Here is a 17,733-nt window from a genome sequence, read left to right as displayed (position 1 = left end):
TCTAACAAATTTACATAATGCCGGACAAAATTAGATTCTGAAAGTAGAACAAAGAAGAAATGTCACCACATGAAATACGTTGATTCGCTTTTTGAAGAAGAGAGCCCAGTGTTTTTCCCTCCTTATTTCAATCTCAAGGTTAATCTCCCTGGGTTCTCTCCTCTCCAAGATAAGCAAAATTCTCACGGTTCTGAAGTGTGAGAAAGAGCGTGGCACTCTTGGACAAGGCAGTATCAAAAGAATTTGCAAAGCTGCTCTGCAGGTACCTTGCTGGGTTTGGAAAGCACAAAGACAGCTCTGCCTCAACTTGCTTCCCCCGATAAGCTGTGCTGTTTGAAGAGCTGAAGTTTCATCTCTCTACAGCAGAAAATCTTTTCAACCATGCCACTTTGACAGTTGCTCATTCAGACAGAAACGTTTCCTAAAAGCTAAAAAAACACTGTCTTTTGTAGAGCTTATATTCTACAGAAATTGCTCATGCATATTGATGTAGCATGCATAGCTCATGAGTTCCTTTCGCTTTTCTCCGAGGGATGGCCTATTTTTTTGGAGGTCTGCTTCGAGCCTCACTTCTGCAGAAATCTGGTATCAGGAATTTCAAACAAAAACCCTCACGTGATCCTCAAAGATATTCGAGTCAGGGTGAGTTGGAGATGTTGTGATCTGGATGGAGCTGACATCCCCTGGCTTTGCATCAAGCTGACAATTCATGTTAGATCAGGGTTGCACCGAAACGCCTCGCTGAGACAAACACAAACCTGGCGTAAAGAAATACTGCTTCCATTTTTGTGTTTCCCCTAACCAAAGGTTTTATACAAATAGAGCTAAGCAATTAGAATTAATCTTGGGAGGTTATTTCTTTTAATCCACAACTACAGTTTTGTTAGTTCTACCAGGAAAGGAAGGATTCATGAAAATACGAGCTTGTGTTGCATCAAAACTTCTAGAAACACACACAAATTCTTCAGAACAGTAAGAACAGAGCAAGAGCCTCTGAAATTGTGGCTGTTGGTCAGCAACGATAGGCAAAATAGAAGAGACTGAACTGAGCTCACAGTGGAGAACAGAAACACCTCAGAAAGAAACCGTACTTCTAATGGGATAGTTTTGTTGAAAAAAAAATACATTCACACCTGCTTTACTTTAGGATACTGAGGTAAAGAAAGTGACCCAGAAATTGAAAAAAACAAACAAACTATTTTATGCTCATTTCTCATGTGGAAAATAGATCTGACTCTGTACATATCCCATTGGAAGAAACTGATTTCCCTGTTCTTACTGAAGGATTTATCAGAAAATTGCAGAAATATTAGGAATTAAGAAGAAACAAAAAAAGGCTACCAAAAAGCTTTTTTTTGGACCAAGTTTTCGTCTTTGCTTTGATCTCTCTCTCTTACACAGTCCTGGTGCAAAACTCCCGAGGTTGCAGGGGCTCGAGCTGTCATTGACATCACCTGCTATAAACACCCGAAGCGTTCAAAGTCTTGCAGCAAAGTCCTCCCTCCGCAACCGTCACGGGTTTCTGAGCGGTACAAGGCCGTTTTCAGAACTGAGCCCTAATTAATTTCGCTCAACAGAAGAAAAGACGAAGTTGCAACAGAACAATCGTACACCCTGCCTAAAGTGTTCTGGGTTCAGTCGTGCTTTAAAAAAATGAGAAAAGGTCATCATCCATCTCTAGACAGCAGTCACAGCACTGCTCTGAACTTGCCTGATGTTTCACCCTCTGCTGGTGCCGCCCTGGTGAAATAAATACAATTCGGAGCCTGTAGCTGCAGCCTTGGCACCACAGAGCAGCCCCAGTGCTGCGTGAGCCCTGCTTCATCCCAAGGTTTGACTCTGCAGCCTGCCACTCACCTCTGGCATGCAGACCTGGTGTTGGCCCACAAGAAAAGCATATTTAGGAGGCAGAAAGCAGTTTGGGAAGGACAAACTCCACCAGCATTACTGTGTGAGGCTTGTGGAGCTGTCAGTGCACAGCCTAGTCTGCCACACGCTGCGGAGAGGAGAGCTCAGGTTAAATTCCAAGTCCTCTCTAATCCATCCACTCTCCTGCACAGGACAGCGCAAATTTCAGCTGCCAACAAACAGGATCAGTGGGACTCAGCTAGGAAATCTCCATGTACGTATTTCTCAAGCTGTTACGCTATTCCTCCTGAGAAGATTCAGAAGCAAATTAAAAAAAAAAAAAAGCTTAAGCAATACGGTGAGCCAGAAGGCATTGTTACAAAAGAGCTAGGAGATTACTTTCAGAGATTTAGAGTGAAAGAAATGCACCAAGAAAGCTGTAAGACTGCAGATGGGCATAATACTGACACAAGACTCGCAGCTGTACTCATAGGAGGTGTTTTTTTTTTGCCCGAGAGCAGCGGGGCACGCTGCACTCATTCACTACAAACTGCCAAGAGCCCTGCAATGTGCCCCACCGCTGCGCTCACCTCAGCTCTGGTCTAGGGGCCAGCAAAACACAGGAGAAAATTCTTTCTGGCCACGTGGAAGATGTATGGGTAACAACCTGAATGAACCGAGTGTGAGCAGTGGCTCAGGACACAGTTCACGGGGCAGCTAACCCGAACTGAGAGCACTGCTGCATGCACACGGCTTGGGTAACTGCAGTGAGTAATCCCTGTGCAACCCCAAATAAAAAGGCCTCTACCTGACAGTCGTAGCTTCTACGGGCATTTTTTTCCCTTTTCTAATAACGATGAAGAGGAGAAACAGCTGCTTTGTAAAACAGCTTCACGGTGCACAAGTGAGCTCATTTATGTTGTGCCATCCTTAACAGCCGCAGCACAGGGAGCTGGCAATGGACTTCAGCTGTGTTGTGCTGCTCCTGTGCTCACCTTGTCCAGCTGTTTCTGCACAAGGACTGAGCAGTTTCTGAAAGGTTGTTTAGACATTTTTAATGACTTCTGCCTTGCCTCTACCTCCCACCAAGGCCACACTCAGCAGCAGCTGTGCACAGATCTTTTGCTCGCTGCAGTGCCCCGCTGGCTGTAAGGCACACTTAACGTCAATCACAAAGCGTGTGGGCTGTAATCACCCTCCACGTTTGTGGCTCATTTTTCCAATCAAGTTGAGGAGTTCGGCAGCCTGGGCAATACAGGACAAAATCAATTTCTCTCCTCAATGGCTTCACGAAGTTGTCACAGCTGCAGGGTCTGGGCTCTCCAGCCAGCTCTCCTATCTTGCCAACCAGAAGTCTAAGAACTTTTTAAAAAGCCCTTTGAGAGTCAAAATAAACTGAGGACAGTTACAGATATCCTCTTATTCTCCTGAAGTTTACTCTACTACTAAAACACCGGCATTATGAATCTGACAGGCAACACCACAGCTCTTGTACAGCACAGCTTCCAGGATCTTTTGGGAAACCAGAGCAGAGCAAGGACAAAGGTACTCAAACATGTTCCTAGGGTTACAGCTTCAGATGGTGTGCCCACGTAATGCTGGCTGGATGTCAAAATGCAGAACAGCACAGCCATAAACCTGCATGCCCCAACTAATCTAGGGCTCCCAGCTACTCTGAAATAGCGCGTTATCGTTGCCAAACACCACCCGTGGGTTTTGCGGAGAAGTCAAATTTGCATGTCATGGTCTACCACTTATAGCCAATAATATTTAGATATTTACTAACTTTTTACTACTATATTTAACAATTTTGCTTAACCTCACATGTCCTCAGGTTCTTATGGGCACTAACCCTGAACATACATTTTTCAAACTCTTTTATGTACATACACTTAAATATTTCAAGGAGCTTTAAGCACATGGGAGTGTATTAAGGTATTTAGGCACAGCCAGTCTTTTCTGATTGCCACTTTATGTAGTATACAAGTTCCATTAAGTCATTATGGTGTAAAAAAGGATGTCTGCCCAACAGTACAGGTTCTCTCAGACAAGCACCCCACACTACACACTGGTCATGGTTTGCAGAGTGCTGGGGGAGGCAGAAGTCACTCATTTGACATCTTGCTCTTTACAGCCTTCCTGCAATCGCACCGAACGGCGTTCTGCGGGTGCCAGCTCCTTTGGGTAGAGCTGCTCGTTCCGGCTGCCAACCTCCACGCACATGACTCTGGATCTGCTAAAGATGGTATTTGAGAAGGACGCCTGCCAGCTTCCACCAAGCAGCTCTGCAAACTAACTGCTCTGTGTCAGCGCAATTTGAGTGTGTGGAAGGGTTTCAAAGGGCTGTGTTTTTATGAGCAAACACTCATTTAGTTGAATTAAGAGACAACATCAATAAGGTGAGCGAAAAAATGTGAAAAGAGGTTTAACGCTGGCAGATCAGCAGCAATAACAGATTAATAGATTCAGTACTGTGTTATGGCATTGAATCTTTTTTTGCATCTATATTTTTATTCTTCAGAGGATGGGGTTCAGAGAAATGCATCAAAAGCAGTTATTTCACGGATCAAGGGAAATATTCGCTGTCAGGTAAATATTAGCAGGTTACTCATATTAATTAACATTTTAAGTTCTACAATCAGTTTTCTCAGTTTTACAGTCCTTTCAGTTTCAGTGAAAAGCCTGCAGCAGTAGAGTGCCTGTAAAACAACATCCCTCTCTTTCAATGTGCAAAAATGTGCTAGCTTCCACGTGACTGACAATCAGCTTCTAAAAAATCTTAAAGTCAAGGTAACATTTTTTACAAACTGTAATTACAATTGCTTTATCTCATTGTTTAGATGGCCACTATATGAATTTGGTAAAAAGAAACAAACAGAAAGATCCATCTCATCATTGAACTAGAGAAAACACAGTCAGTTATTTGGAGCATCGCAGATATTCCAGGCGTGTACAGAGACCCTCCGCAGAGCCAGGAAGTGTCATTCACGACCAAAAACAATATGACCTCATCACACTCTTAATTGCTCGCCAGTAACAGGGTCAACTTTGTTTGTGTAACTGTTGAGTATCGTACTGTTTGTGTGCGTCTGCTGATTCTGCCACTCTAGGACTCACAAGCACTCAATGTGGAGTTGACGGTCAGTTTGAAAACAAACTCACTACTGTCCAATTTAAGTCATTTTTTTTTTTGAAAGATACTGGATTTTATAAACATATCTACTTCTCAAAAAGAACTGCTGTAAATTCCTTTGCTGGTCTGCAGGCAATAGGTGCTGCTCTGCTTTCAGGAGTATTGTCCTTAACAAGTGTTGATTGTGGGATCAAATGGGCCTTTTGGGGAATTAAAGGTGATCTGCTTCAATTCACAGGCCTCTTGGTCAGAGAATCACAGTTTTGGAAAATATTAGCTTGAGATTTTCTTCAGGCATGTTTAAGCGGTAGTTCAATTATCTATTTAGCTTCGTTAGGAGTGAGAACAACTTTGGCTTTAATTTGCAAGGAATGAAAAAGGTAGCCAAGAGGGTTTCTAAGGAAGATCACCCTTTACCTCGACGCTCGAAGAAAACAGCAATTTGACAGTCAGCCTGAAATAGCTGAATAAAGGTTAAAAAAAAAAAAAAGGAGGATTTACGAGCAGAGCAAATTGAGTACTACTTATTTAGACTGTTTCTAGCTAATAACAGTACAGATTGAAAGTATGAGGACGTAAAGATCTGAATACCTGGTTTTGGTCTTAAAAGAGCGTAGACAAAACGCCATATAAGAAACACACTCACAAGATCCTTCAATTTAACCTTCAGAATATGAATCACCTGCTGACAACATAACAGCAGAACATTCAAACCCGGCTTTGAGCTCATTCGCTGTATTTGGTTTTTAGTTTGCTTTTGGATTTGTATTAGTCTCTTCATTTCTTGTGATAACAAATTGCTCTGAGTTCATGTAATGAATTGCCTTCAACACCGTTTCTCCTGAAAATGGTCTTTAATTTACCTTCTTCTTTCCCTGTCAGGGGCAACCATTCATTCTTTAGTGTGAGCTAATGCTGAAAAAGCACTACATAACCACTAGACATCACAAAGTCCAGCCCTGGAAACAAAAGGAGATGAAATCAGCAAAGTGAACTAGGATGCTCCAAAGGAACAATCACAAATATCCCCCAAAACAAGACACTGTAACAGGCAGTCCTCAAATAAATAAATAAAAGAGCTCAATGAGATTAGAGGAGAAAAATGTTAATACAGATCTGACAAAAAAAATCAGCCTCTATTTATGCATCTCCTCTAAGTTAATGGAAAATAATGATAACATGGCTCAAGATGTTCTGTCCAATTTCTTTCTCCTCTATGCTAGCTAACACAACCCAAATTCTTTCCCCTGTAGTTTGTCTGAGAAAACAAGTGAAATCACAAGTTTCCTTGGGGGAAGAGAGGGGAAGGAAGAAACAGGGTTGCTAAAGCATTGTAAGAAAGGATGCCAGGAAACAAAAAGCACATGCTACAGATACACAACAGATTTCCAAGTTAAGAAATTTGCAATTCTTGCACCACCGTTGCTAGAAAACAGAGTGAACGTGGCACTTCAAGAACCCGAGACTCAGTGAGTGGCTTACAACATCACATTTTTTCAGGTTTCTACCCAGATTTATTTTTATCTTCTCACGCAAAACCCACAACGTATAGCACTTCACTTTTAAGCAAATAAGCAGGCACATTCTTGAAGTGAAAGGAATCTAAAATGTTCTCTCCTTGGGCTTAAATGAGTCTCATTTGGGGCCAGATTCAATCTAGCAGGTTGGTATTACCTGGTAAACCATCATCTTTGCTGTTTTAACATCAGTGAGACCTCCAGAATCCTTGGAAAAACTGATTTCAACTTTGGAAGCTAGATTTTAATGGCTAAATAAAGTATTGCTTCTGTTAATTTAATTCAAGAGAACAATATGGCAGGCGTTGCCTTTCTGAAGGGTGCCTCATCTGAAGGTAAACAGCAAGCAGAAGAAAAACATTTCTAAATCTTTGCTTATTTGCTAAGAACCAAGAGCAACTGGATCAAAAGTGCTGACCAACGATTCTCATTTGCTCTTTTCTTTTGCCTCCCTTTTCTTACAAACTGCAGGGAGCTGCAGGCATTCAGAGCTCAAACTGCACGTTTTGAAGAAATCACAGTCAAGAATTTGAAAGCTAAGAAAGAGTAAAACAGTTCATTTTCTGTGGTGGTGAATGCTGGGAATAGGCACAACAGGCAGCAAAATCAGCTCGAGCTGCAGTATGGGCACACTTTATAGCCTGTAAGCTTTAGTCTTCAGGCTTTATGTTTATATTATTTCCCTAAGACTCTGATGTATAAAGGAAGAACAAGATCTCTCTGCAATTAATAAAGGTCCAGGCCAAATTAATGTGAATTAAAATCTATCCAACGAGGTTTTTATGTGCTGCAGTTACCTCTGTCTTCGGGGGTTGCTCCAGAGAACAACAAGCACTAGGAGAGACCTGCTACAAGGTAGACACGTTGCTAATCTCAACCAAATGCCAACACCTTGCTGCTTAGGAAACTCAGCTTTCCTCTGACCTGTGCTCGGACCAAAGCACACTGACAAGGCAGAAAGGGAACCTCCTCTGACTTCCAGTCTATGCTAGAGTCATCAGTCACACAAAGAGAAGGAAAACTTCACAGAAGTCTTATTGAATATAACACCACGGAGCTGACTTGGAGTGGGAATCTTCTGTGATGAATTAGTCACTACAAGAGCTGGCAAGTTCATTGTACTTTAATTGCTTGTCACTGCAACGGGAGGGTTAATGCCTGGCACGACAGCTGATCTGTCTTTTTTGAAAGTCTATGATTATTCACTCAGAACCAACAAAGTGAGGTGTTTTTGTTAGAACTGGAGTTTTAGCACATCTTCCTATCTGTCAGTTATCTTCTGGAACACAGATGAACCAAACTGTACCAGCTATTATTCGATTTGTTTCTTTTCTATGCATCCTCTTTGCATTGGTGCCAAAGTGTTTAACTCAGACTTTGGGCACGAATCTCAGCTCTGCAAAAAAAAGTTGTAAGAATCAACAATACAGCAGGGAAGACTTTCAGGCCCCCAAACCAGTGTGCAACAACTGCAAACCTTTGAATCTGTTTTGAACAAGGGACCTTCAAGAACATTCCTCTAACCCCCCCATACCAGTAACATTGCCACAGCTTTCAGTTCAGAGTGTACAGTTGGCATTTGCCTTCTCAATTAACTTACTTTACCCCTGTGTTAGTGCAGAAACCTTTCCTCACCTTTAACGTGGCAGCCAAGCTGGCCATGTGTTCATTCAGAGTGCTCTCCGACTCCTTGTAAGTCAGGCAGGTGAACTGATATTCCTCTGGATCAAAGGCATCTGCTCCCTGCTGCTCCACGTCGTTAGCTACCCCATCATAATAATCCTCAATATCCCCAGGATCCTCATCCTCTTCCTCCTCCTCGCAATTAGGGTCATAATCCTCTTCGTTGCTGTCAGAGCCCTGGCTGTTCATGTCCACGGACATCTTAGTGCCCTGCCAAACTGCAGACCAGGAAAGCAATTGCAGTGTCTTTCTCTCCTCCAAACTTTATCGTTCTTTTGATTTCATCTGAGCTCTGTCTCCTAAGGGGGGAAAAACAGGTTTTTTTCTGTTGCCTAAGAAATAGTAAGAGAGGACACGGCAGCATCGCATGGGTGATTGAACAGCCAGGGAGAGCCCGACACAACAACCCAGCTGAGGATCTGGCTGCAACTCGTGCATCTGCAGAGCTGCTCTGACCGGTGAGGTCTAAAACCTCGGAGATGGGTTTTTATTGCATTGCTGCCTGGCCCCCAGCAAGGGCCCCAAGACTTCTGTCATTCGGAAAGCAGCCCCATAGCGTTCACTACGCATCTTTTCAGAAATCCATCCAGATTTTCAACATTAAGCTTTTACTGACAGCCCGTAGTAGTGCAGAAAAGCCTCATCTGCATTTCATCAGCAGGATAAAAACACCTTAACTATGATCACAGGAGCTATGAGGGAACCTGTGACACCCTGTACATGTCCACGTTGCTTCAGACCCACAGGATTCAGTGGGACTTTAGAAAACATGACAGGCAAACAGAACTTTCTCAGACACTCCATTTAACCCTCTCCAACACCATCCCAAAGAAACAGTGGTGTTAATAATCCCTTTAACTAGGTTTTGCAGGATGTGATGTGGCTTGGGCCTCACCTCTTGGGGGGGTAATAAAATAAGTGCTCATTACAGTCTCAGCGTACATACTTATTACCTTCTGAACATAAACGTTTGTACTCAAGTGTTGGCAGCTGCTGTTCGAGAGGAATCAGAAGAGCCAAGCTATTTTTTCAGTCTCACCAGTATTGGAAAATTCATGTGTTTGACTTCACTTACTGGGGCTACACTAGAAGAAGGTTTGTAACTAAAACGACATGAATTGGAGCTCTGAGAGGTTCAGCAGGTAGAGCACTTACCATGTAACCAATTCCTTCAGTTTCAAAAGAGAATCTCTTAAACACAAAAGAGTTAAAACACAGTGCTGCGACCAAACTTTTTGTATGAAAATACAGATGTAAAAGTTGTATTTTCTATAGGCAGCATATGTTGGTTTCTTACATGTACGTGGCATTTCACTTTATCTTGTTAGCCCTGATACATACACACACCCCCACAGTTTCACAATTTGTAGCTGCTAGGGAGCCCATAATCAAGCTTTGACATTCCTGACTTCAGAGCAGAGAAAATCTCAGCCATAAGTTTTCATTACTTTCCCTCACTTTGTTTTCTGGTTCCAATAAACTGCCCAGGCAGCACAGATAAAGCACTGAGAGATGCGATGCACCACTCATCTGAGGAACTGAGGCGAGCTCAACAGATACAAACCTCCCCCAGTGCGAGAGGCTGGCCAGGAGCTAATTATATTATCCCTGGAACTCTGGTCTCCGTTCCTCTCATTTGCCTCTTGATTTCTTAGCTGCTCACAGGGTAACATACAGACCCTTTACATCACTGCCTCCTGCAGAACTCGGGAGGAGCAGCGGCGCTCTGTCTCCACGTTGGAAGGACCCAGATGCGCAATCTGGTTTGGCAGACACAAGGGAAACCTATACTGACCCCCCTCCCCAGGAGCTAAATGCATGGCAGCTGTGCTCAGCAAGCCTCAGAGCACCACGAGACCCAGGCACGTTTCACCAGAGGAGCTCCCAAACTCATTCTGATCATCCCACATGTTAGAGACAGAAAAAGCACGTTTAACTGATGGTCTGTGTGCAACCTCAGCGTGTCTCAAAGCAAGGAGCTGCTTTTAGAGGCCTCAGCAGAGCGAGGGGCCTACACAGTACCTGAGCGGTGATGTGCCAGCCCTGGGGAAGAGAGGCCCATGGGAGGGCAGAGCCTTTCTCCGGGCACCTAACGTGTACTTGAACTAACAGAGAACTGCTCGTGTGGGCAAACGGGGCGTACCAGCAGGGAACAGGCAGCAGACTGGATGTCTTTTGTGAGTCCTGTCACAGCGCCCTAGGAAAGCATTTATTTCCAGCATAACTTAACGCCGGATGGATGTGTGTGACAGGGAGGAGGACGAAGGCTTCTGGGGACAAAACAAAGCCAGGTGCCAAGAAAACAAGGGCCAAAACTCACCTAGCGCTCAGCCTCACGCTCTCAGACCTGGTCAGATCTCTGCTTACAAACTAAGACAAGAGATAAACTAGAGCTATAAAACGTTGGCTAAGACAATAAGGATGATAAACTCAAAAAGAGGGTCAAAAGAACAAAGAGTATTTGGGGTAACTTACCGTAATCCCCCAGATCAGCTTATAAAGTTTTAAACAACGTTTAGATCGCTTTCCTACGTGGAAGTAAGATGAGGTCCCACTTCACCACCTCCATCATTGGTGCTCCTTCACCTTTCACCTGCCCTAGCACTGATCCAGCCCCCTCTCTTCCTCCAGCCACCCTGTAAATGCCCCCATCCCCATGCCCTGAGCCGCCAGCTCCAGCAGGGATGTCCCCTCTGCCCTCAGTACAGCCAGACAGCAAGTTCCCGCATTCCTCCTCGTTTCTGTCTCACCACATCACTTTTCTCTGACTCCTTGCCCTCTGTGTCTACCTCTGTGGGACTTCTCAAACTCTTTTGGAAGGCGCTCCTCCCTGCTACTTTTTCTGTTGGGATTTCACGGTTATTTCAACGAACTTTTTCTGCCATTTTTCCTCTCACTCCTGTATTGACAATCCTCAACGTGACTCGAGTTTGCCTCCGGAATTACTTACCCACGCCAAGTTTAGGCGGACTGGCCCCCTCGCCTTCCTCGGAAGCCCTCTACAGCCCCTGCTCCGCGCTCGCTACCAGCGTTAATCCCATCTCTGCCTATGCCTCTGGAGCCTGTAATCCAGGGATCAGCCTCAATCGCCTCCTCACACCCTCAGCACGCGCCCCCCGCCGCCTCCCCCTGCCCCGAGCTTCCACCCGTGATTCTCCCACCCCAGCAGCGAGCACCCAGCGCAGCAGCTCCCCCCTCGCACCACACCCGCAGACACCGCCGCCCCCCGCCCCCAGGGGCCCCGCGGGCTCCCCTCCCACCCCCACACCGCGCTGGGCCCCCCGAGCCTGCCTCACCCCCACCGGCACCGGCGGGGCCCGCTCCCGCTTGGGGACACCCCCACGGGCCTAGCAGTGCCCCCGCTCCCCTCAGGGCCCCCTCAGGCCCCCCCGGGCCCCCCCCCCGCACTCACCAGGCTCCGCGGCGGGCGGGGGAGGCGGGAGCGGCGCCCGGGGCTCCTCCTGCCGGGCCGCCGCTGCTGCACGCCGGAAGTGCCGGCCTCCGGGTGGCGTCACTTCCGCCGGGCGGGGCGGGCGGGCTGTACCACTGTGAAGGGTGGGGGGGGGGGGGCGAAAAGGGAGCGGGGCGCTACCACTGAGGGACGGAGGGGGGGGGGGACACGCGGGGACGCGCCCCGCTCCCGGCGTGCGCCGCGGCTCGGCTCTGGGGGAAAGGTCGCGGGGCGGCGGGGGCGGCGCTCGCTCGGCGGGGACGGAACGGCCCGGCCCGGCCCCGGCTCTGCCTCAAGCCCCGCCGCCACCGCCTCCTCCTCCTCCACAAGCCGCCGCCGCCGCCATGGCTGAGCAGCCGCAGCCCATCAGCCCCGTGAAGAATTTCTTCGCCGGCGGCTTCGGCGGCGTGTGCCTGGTGTTCGTGGGGCACCCGCTGGACACCATCAAGGTGAGGGGGGTGTGGGTGGAGGGGGGGAGGCGGGGAGGCGGGGAGGGCGGTGGGAACTACATTTCCCAGCGGGCACCGCGCGGGGCGCGCTTGAGCAGTGCGGGAGGACTGCAGCTCCCAGCGTGCCCCGCGCGGAGGCCGGGACTACAACTCCTAGCGTGCCCCGCGAGGTGCCGGGGCGCCCCCTGCGGGCCTGGGGGCTGCGGGCGGGGGTTGGACAGCGCCCGGCTGCTAATTAGCGGCTGGTAATTAATTAACCGCTGGTAATTAACCGCTGGTGCTCCTCTGCAAAGGCTGGAGCGGTCTGAAGGCTGAAACTGGCCGTCACCTGCGCCATGAAGGCTGCCCTCGCTGCCTGGTGGCTGCAGGGAGATGTTCTCCAGGTGCCACGTTCAGTAGAGCAACGCTCAATAACACAACACTCAATAAACAATGACCCAATGCCCAATAAACTATAACCCAATGCTCAATAACCCAATGCTCAGTACAGCAGCACTCAATAAACCCACGTTTTTTCTCCCTCCCTGCCAGGTCAGGCTGCAGACCCAGCCCAAGCCGCAGCCCGGGCAGCCCCCGCTCTACTCTGGGACCTTCGACTGCTTCAGGAAGACTCTGGTTGGAGAGGTACCGCAAAGCCAGCGGCTCCTCGTGCCTCACGGGAGCGGGGCCATGTGGGGGTGCTCCCCCCCAGGGTTATCCGAGGCTTGGCTTATCGGCTGAGTTGATTCTAATTAAAATGTTTCATCAGTTGGCAGAATTTGAAGGGAGGTCTCGTTGGTGGCGCTCAGCATCCGCTTGTTCCAAATTTAGCCCTCGTTGTTTTGTTAGGAAGTGCTTTTGGTACAAAATATCACGATATTAATGTCTGGAGTGAAAGACTGCAGTTAAAATTGGCTTTGTTGTAGCTGGTGGCACCGTGCTGTGTTCGGTATTCGGAGCTGCCTCTGGAAGTCCTAAAATAGGCAATATTTTTTGTTGGTTCAGGGAGTACTTTTACTTTCTTCTGTGAACTATCTGTGAGAAGGCAGAGGAACATTTGTTTGAATTCTAGGTGATACACATTTTTTTCTTTTTTTGACTAAGGGGACAATTACAGTATTTTTGGTTAATCTTGAGAATGTAGACAGCAGTTCTCGCTCCTGGATCGGCCATGCCATGTGACCGAACTATCGTCTATTTTGTTTTTAGAAAGGCACGCAGCCTTGGTTTAAAGACTTTAAGTGTCACAGAATCCACTCAGCTGCTTCATATGTTTTTCCAGTGCCTATTTGCTATTTGGAAATCATGACTATAAAGCCCAGGCGTTTATTTACTTGTCTTAAGTCTGATTTCTAACCACTGGACCTTGTTAGGTAACTTTCTCCTAAATGAATGAGCCGTCTCATATCTGAAATCTGCTTTCATGATGGCATTCGCAGCCTGTTATATAACCAAAGTAAATCTCGTTTCCGTGGTCTCTCCCACAAAGCACTGAATTGCTCTGCTAGCTCTGAATCCGTTTTAGTTTTTAACACCCCTGCTGAAGCACGGACGTCAGAGCCAAACTGTAATAATAGCCTTCTGATTCGGCGTTCAGAAGTAGCGCTGCCTCTCTGCTCCCACTCAATACTCATCTGTTTCTGTGAGGAAGACTGAAACTTCTCTGCTGAGGCCTTTTGTTTCCCCTTGCTCACAGGAAGGCTGAGCAGGAGTGTCTGTTTTTTGTGAACCCAACAGGATTTCATTACAGAGCCAGCTGTGTCTGTAAGCACATGGCCACCTGTTGGGACACACTGACTTATTCTGGGGAGGAGAGAGGATGAGTGGATTGACTAGCAAATACACAATTTGTGCACCTAGCCTTTATCTAGACAGATAAGTGCTTCCTTTTTATAAGAAAAAAAAAAACAACACTTCAAAGGCAAGGTAAATGAAATAAACACTGCCACTGGTTCTGCATTAGAATTTTTCCATGGGTGCAGCCTGATGAAGGGAAATGTCAGGGATGCAAATTTATATGATGAAGGAAAGGAAGAATGATTTCCTCTTGAACTCATTCCAAACTGTGTTTGTGTGGGGAGTAAAGGAGCTCAGGTTAGTCTCCTTGCCTTTTTACCTGAAGAGTGAATTTGCTCCAGCATTCTCAGGCTCAGTGTCAGGGTTTTACACTGCTGCCTTTGATGACTTACCGATAAAGCACATTTTTTGTGTGTACCTGAGAGAAAGGACTTTTTGACCCGCTCTTATAGGAGTTTCATTCAGGTGGCTTTCAACTAAACCTCCTCGTGCTTGAGGTGTAAGTTCTGGATGATGGGTGTTGGAACAGTAGGGTGGTAAAGGGGCCGGTGCTCTCCAGGAAGGGCAGCGTTCCTCTGCACCAGTTAAACGTGTATAATTGTAAACAAACAATAGATGCTGTTATTGCTCTGATTAATATGACTGGCTAGCTGATATTATCTTGTACCTTAGCATTTTGCTTGTCAATAAACAGAAGTATGTGCAGAGTGTATGCCAGAAAAGTAATTCTTGTGATGCTGTTTCTTGCAGGGAGTCCGAGGCTTGTACAGAGGAATGGCAGCTCCAATTATCGGAGTGACCCCCATGTTTGCTGTGTGCTTCTTTGGATTTGGCTTGGGAAAAAGACTCCAGCAGAGAAAACCTGATGATGTTTTGACGTGAGTTTCTGAGTTAAGCAGAGAGTTGGGAATGGCACCCTGAGGCTCTTGCAGCTTCTTTATTGTCACACTTCGAGTTGTGGTGTAAATTTGTCTCTTCTCCTAGGTTATAAATATAGTTCTGAAAAATAAAACACTCGTGTGTTTGAACGCTTCTGGAAGCGTGGGACTGATAGCACAGGCTAAAAGCAGCCAGCACGTGGGCAGGTGCTATGCAATTCCCTTTCTACGCAAGAGCGAGCCATTAAGGAACAATTCCATTTTGGTGGAGTACAGTGTGAGTTACGTAATGATAGCCTGCGAACACTTGCTATTAACAGAAACTAGGGAATAAATACATTCGTGGTCGAGCAATCTTGACAAAATTGACATTCAAAAATCCAGATTTTCTCTTCCCTGCTACTTGTGACTCTGCTGATCCCTTAGTTTAGGGTTTAGTAGTAGTCATGGAAATGTTTCATTATTAATTTCCAAAAAGTAGTGCTTATGAGCAGCCTTTCTCTCAGACATGTCAAATCTTATAGAAAAGAGAAGGGAAGCTAAGAAAACTTAGTATTGCTCTCTCCAAGCTAACTTATGCCTGAGGAAAACTCTCCCAGAAGTGCTCCCTTAACTTCTTTGCTGAATTGATTTATAGCTCCCCAGGAATAGAACTGTAGCTTAGCAACATGTCGTGCTATTATTTGTGCAATACGTAGGAGCCCTGTTGGAAAGCAGGAGCCCATTGTGTTGAGCTGAGCGTGGTGGGGTGGGAAGAGACGGTTTCTGTTGGAGCCTCGCCTGCTGTCTGGGTGGTGTGAGCACACCTGGCACGGAGCGAGCTCCCTCTGCTTGGGTCGTGCAGAGGGAGGCAGGGCTGGGCTGCTGGGGCGCTTTCCTGGCTCTTTACTTTGCCACAGTGGCATCATCCTGCAGGCAAAGCTGAAGAGTAAGACAGGGAGTTGGTAAAGATTGGAGAATTCAAGGAAACAAACGGGCTGTGGGCTTACTGCCAGCAGCCTGAACACCTTGGGGCTTTGCATTTTGCACGCATTGTATCAAAGGGAAGTTAACGGGGAAGGTGGAGAAGTGCAGTGTAGTCTGTTGGCTGTTTATGTAGAACTCCTCCTGCTGCTCTGCCTTGGAGAGAAAGAACACAGGTCAACAACTAGGTGGTAAATCTGTCATTGTGCACAACTGTGCTGCCCCTTAGGTGCACTTTACACAGCAAGATACGGTGCTCTTGGCGTGTGAGGGCCAGAAAGAAAGGTCAAACTTAGCACCATGGTTATGGGTCTGAGGCAGGCAGGAGGACAGTGGTTCACCACGCTGATTTTGCAGGGAGTTTTTGGAAGGAAGGAGATGGAAAGAAACCCGAGGAGCCTATTCTGTCTTTTCTGAGGCTGAATAATCTCAAGGTGAGCTAGAAAACTCAAAGCTTATTCTGAGCAGGAGGTGCATGTGAAGTGGTGGGGGCGGTTTCAAAGGTCCGGAAGGTGGGAGTGGAGAAAATTGGATGGGAATTTGAGAGTAAAGAAAGGCGTAAGAATTGGAAAACCTGACTAGAATGCCATCTCTTTGGCAAATGGAGACAAGTGAAAGGTGTGGAATTTAATTGAGATATTAGATCTTACTAAGGAAGGGTTGGATGTCAAAATGCATTTGTGATGCAGGAAGCCTGTGTAAGGGATTTCTGTCACAGACTTTTAAATGTGAAAGTAGATGCAGAGTGTGGGGGGATGATGCAGGCTGGCAGGACAGACTCGACAACAGCACAGAACCTCTGAGGGGTTACAGAAATGAGGCTGTTGACTGCACAAGCAGGGCGAAGCGTGGAGGCTGAGGTCACTGAGAAGAATACGGGAGACTGTGGGAAGAAGAGACTGTTGAGAATAAAAGTCAATGGGGAATGCTGTATAAAAACCACAAGTGTGAGGAATATTAGCAAATACAATAGCTGTGAAGAGCTGACTTATGGTTGCTGTGGGAACCAGGGCTTTGAATCCTAGAGATCTTAAATGTTTAGCTCTAATTATGCATTGATGAAGCACTTCTGCACTGATCAAAAGGAGCGGATGCATTTCTAGTTCCACTGCCAACCTTGTATGAAGCAGAAAAATCTTGTGATACAGAAATCTTTCTGCCCTTCATTTACTGTGCTGTGTCAGGGTCTCACTTCTGTTTCCTCTGGGCAGATATCCTCAGCTGTTTGCAGCTGGCATGCTGTCAGGAGTGTTCACGACTGTGATCATGGCTCCGGGAGAGAGAATCAAGTGCCTTTTACAGGTAAGGAATTGGCTGCTGGTGACAGCAATTTAATGTTAGCAGTCTTGACTTTCCACACCGGGAACTTCCTTGGTTAGTGTGTTTGCTCTGTTCTGGTTTTTGACAGGACTGAGACAACTGTCATTTAATGCAGCCGTGTCACGAAGAAGCATTACACACCGTGACAGTATAAGTGCACACAGCATTTGCTGCTCCATTCACTTCGCAGAGCACAAGCCTCACACTGTGTGGCATTATATGAGGCATCAGTGGATGACTCAGTCTACTTTAAAGTATGGAAAAGTACAGCTCTTCAGAATGAAACTTTCTCTGAAAAAATTAGTTAAAAAATCCTGAACTACTAGGTCATAAGACTTCCTATTGTAAAGATTTTTCCATTTTCTTGACAAGTTCTCAACAGGCAATTGAGGAAAGTGCTTCAAAATACATGGAATAGTTTTTTAATGTTTGGGTGACTGCTGGCTCTACACCTCCTCGAGGGTTTTTTAAAGCGTTGTAGGAAAATGTAAACCTGAACAAAAAAATAAATATTGTCGGTAGCAGAGATGGGAAGGTTTGCTTATGTCAGGCTCTCCTGAGCTCTTTCAGCATGGTGGTGGGTGTTCACGTGTCAGTTCCGACAGATGTGCTGTTCTCGTGGAGTGTTCTATGCACATACAAATTGTTTGGAGTTTTCTGAATTATTTGAAGGCTACTTTTTGTCAGTGCAAGTATTACGTAACTGGTTTCAGTT

At 46.4% G+C, this 17,733-nt stretch overlaps 2 protein-coding genes across 7 annotated transcripts in view; one reads left to right on the top strand and one right to left on the bottom strand.

The window, feature by feature from the left end:
* ARIH2 (ariadne RBR E3 ubiquitin protein ligase 2) overlaps window positions 1–11,732 on the bottom strand; it is a 29,679-nt gene extending 17,947 nt beyond the window's left edge. For 2 of the 6 annotated variants that reach the window (XM_068694587.1, XM_068694588.1), the window contains exons 1-2: window positions 11,594–11,732; window positions 8,134–8,480 (exon numbers count right to left, since the gene is read on the bottom strand). In XM_068694587.1, coding sequence (XP_068550688.1) covers window positions 8,134–8,382 — 249 coding nt within the window. In that variant the 5' untranslated portion in view covers window positions 8,383–8,480; window positions 11,594–11,732. Of the gene's footprint in view, window positions 1–8,133; window positions 8,481–10,501; window positions 10,543–11,131; window positions 11,244–11,593 lie in introns of those variants that run through there. The other 4 variants (XM_068694583.1, XM_068694586.1, XM_068694584.1 and 1 more) reach the window with 3 other exon arrangements.
* Window positions 11,733–11,836: 104 nt separating this feature from the next.
* The window catches only part of SLC25A20 (solute carrier family 25 member 20), an 11,124-nt gene continuing 5,227 nt past the window's right edge, over window positions 11,837–17,733 (top strand). Inside the window, exons 1-4 of the mRNA XM_068694595.1 lie at window positions 11,837–12,081; window positions 12,613–12,705; window positions 14,608–14,735; window positions 16,910–17,000. Coding sequence (XP_068550696.1) covers window positions 11,977–12,081; window positions 12,613–12,705; window positions 14,608–14,735; window positions 16,910–17,000 — 417 coding nt within the window. The 5' untranslated portion in view covers window positions 11,837–11,976. The remainder of the gene's footprint in view (window positions 12,082–12,612; window positions 12,706–14,607; window positions 14,736–16,909; window positions 17,001–17,733) is intronic.

Source organism: Anas acuta, chromosome 11 (assembly GCF_963932015.1).
Source record: "Anas acuta chromosome 11, bAnaAcu1.1, whole genome shotgun sequence".
In the NCBI taxonomy this organism is placed as follows: domain Eukaryota; kingdom Metazoa; phylum Chordata; class Aves; order Anseriformes; family Anatidae; genus Anas; species Anas acuta.
This window is presented reverse-complemented; position numbering and strand designations above follow the sequence as displayed.